This window comes from Perkinsus marinus (genome assembly GCF_000006405.1).
Source record: "Perkinsus marinus ATCC 50983 genomic scaffold scf_1104296958080, whole genome shotgun sequence".
Classification (NCBI taxonomy): domain Eukaryota; phylum Perkinsozoa; order Perkinsida; family Perkinsidae; genus Perkinsus; species Perkinsus marinus.
Window position 1 is genome coordinate 1 of NW_003206924.1, and position 2,747 is coordinate 2,747.

General features: G+C 54.6%; 1 protein-coding gene across 1 annotated transcript; it reads right to left on the reverse strand.

The window, feature by feature from the left end:
• Positions 1-328: 328 nt before the first annotated feature.
• Positions 329-2,116, reverse strand: Pmar_PMAR026207 (hypothetical protein; the record flags this gene model as incomplete). The annotated part of the gene is made up of 7 exons (XM_002774658.1): positions 329-746; positions 799-933; positions 1,233-1,331; positions 1,380-1,477; positions 1,526-1,676; positions 1,724-1,807; positions 1,851-2,116. The coding sequence occupies 7 exons, from the start codon at positions 2,114-2,116 to the stop codon at positions 329-331; spliced, it is 1,251 nt and encodes a 416-aa protein (XP_002774704.1).
• Between the last annotated feature and the right edge of the window lie 631 nt (positions 2,117-2,747).

The window sequence follows — 2,747 nt, forward strand, 5'->3', positions numbered from 1 at the left end:
AGTCCTTCAGAAGGGTTCGATGCAGCCAATGAGGGGGCTCTAGAAGTAAAGGATTCAAGCCTGCAGTGAGTGATAGCGTACCTCTGATGCAACAGGATGATGCTGTTGCCGTGTTGAAACTGATACGGCTCTATGAACCTCGCTCGGAAGTCGGACGAGCTCGCTGAGGAGGCGTTGGCTGCAATATTGAATTTTACTATACCTATACGGGGGCACGATGACTGACCTAATACCAGTGAACTCGACCACAAGCTTTTACCAGAAACAGCTCAAGCGATTGAGACAGTGAATAGTATATAGTAGTAGCACTAGGATACGTTAGGAGGAGTCAAGGCTCGGTAGCATCCGCCATGTCGATATCACCGATTGCAGTAGTTGGTCCGGCCTCGGCTTGGCCCTCCAGAGGCGAGGAATCAGCAGGGTCTTCATGATTCTCATTACAGGGCATTTGAGCACTACAAGGGGGCGCTATCACTCCAGGTGGGGGCGGTAGACCCTTGAAAGCCTCCGGTATGATCACAGGCTGAGGCTCGGCCAGCTCAGACACCTGGGCCGCGGCTTCCTCCGAGTCAGAACCCACGATGGGCTGGTCATGCTGGAACGGGGCCTCGATAGGAGTCGGGACAGCAGCTGGCAAGGTGGTCGAGAGGAGACCTTCGGGGGCACTGAAATTCACTACAGCTACCCTATTGTCCGTCTTGGGCTGTAGCAACTCTGTGTTGTCATCGTCGCCCATTGAGACGTATCTGTAGCGATTGGTGATAGCCCATGGTAAACTGGTAGGCTGCGTCCACTTACGTGGGCCACACTCTCTGCCCCGTCCCCACCGCGAGTCTACTGAGGCTGACAGGCTCTATCTGAGCGGCAATGCACGGAGCCCCCGAAGACGCCACACAGCATTTGCCCAGCAAGTCCCCAGTGAGAGTATCGTACCTGCGGAAGAATGCGTGTGGGAGAACAGCAGTGAGTGCGAGGGCGTTACCAAAGGACATGACCACTATCGTCACCAGTTGCGAGAATCCGACTATTGCCCAGGAAGGAAAAGTCGAAGCGCTGATTGGTCTTGGTCGCGCGAGGCAACATCGTCACGGGTTCCACACCGGAGGATCTCAAGTCCCACACCCGCATTGAAGTGTCCATTCGATGACCACTGACCAGCAACCCTTGGGGAGACAACCTGGCCAAACGATGATACACAGGGGCTCGCGTGCAAGGGAGGAGGGTCAGCTCACTTGAGGGAGGTGATCCCACCGCCATCTGGGGCCGACAACATCTTCACACACTTGGCGTTTCTCTTGGACCCTTGGCGTTCATCATATATACCAATAGAACTGAGTGAAGCACCCTAGCCCCTTGGGGTAAAGGTAAAACACACTCACCGGCTGTAGGTTCCCAAGGCATAGCATTTGTCATCAACCCAAGCCGCTGCCGAGACGATCCCACGCTGGCCGGTCTTCCCTTTGCGAGTTGATAAGACCTAACATGAAGCCATGGCACTGGGGACACCTAGAAGGATGTGTGGTACACGATGATAGGCGCTCTTGCCTGGACGAGTGAGGTCCCACAGCCACACTTGAGGCTGTCCCGCGACACCACCGAGCAAACGCGAGCCGTCTTGGGAGAAAGCCAGACACGAGGCGGCTCTAACCTCATCAGTGAGGGAGTAGCCTTGGTAACTGTGATGGCGACACTGAGCTAGATAAAGCGCGAGCCGCGGACCCACCTCGCGGCCACTTCTCCAGTGAGGAGGTTGACCAGGTGAATCGGCCGATCTCTCACCGAAACTGCATAGTGGAAATCAGCCGGTCTGAAAGACGATTCAGTGAAGGGCCTGCCGTGGCTGTACTCACTCAGCCCCTAATGGGCACATCTCCACTGCAGTTATGGTCCCCGAGGCCTGCGCGGTTCGTATAGGCTGAGACAGTCCTTGGTCTACATCGAATATACGACAGGTATTGTCAGCGAAGTAGGACACTAGATGTTTTCCCCTAGGGGCCCAAAAGAGACCCCGAGGATAGTTATTGTAGGAACCATTATAATCATCGTGGGGAGTACACACGGCACCGGCTGTGTCACAGGAGATGCATGGGGAGGAGGTGGGCGGGCAGTCAACCATAAGCAGTAAGCGCTAACACGATGCCCTTGGCTGCTGCAAAGGAACTCAACCAAGGCGAGCGTCAGGGAAGAAACGTTTCATTTTGGGGCAAATCCTCATCAGTGACCACATCGTTGAGATTTACTCGATGAACTTCAATCCACTTGTCGAAGCGGCCTGAGAATAGGGAGGACATCAGCATCGATCAGCGTTGGAGGAATATATGTTCGCTTTCCTCACTAAATTTTGACATACGAATTCGGGTAGAAGTGTACAGCAACCAGCGAGAAATTCCCAACAGTTCCACATTGCCACCAACACATGTATTCGACCATGTGCATATCTCCCCACACTTCATGCGGCCAACCTAGCCGGCAATCATACCTGGACGGACGACTGCTGGGTCCAGCCTCTCCGGTGAGATAGTCGAGGTAGCGACCACCGCCAACGACTCCTCCACATCGGCATCTACTCCATCGAGACATGTGAGGAGGGTAGTCAGTGTACGCCGATACGTTCCGGATGTACCTGCTGGATGGATACCCACCGAGTCTGACTGAACCCATGGCAGTCACTTGAGGGAAGCCTCATTGCTACTATGGAACACACTGTGGTCTCGGCCAGGACGTACCATCATCATCGGCCGCATCCT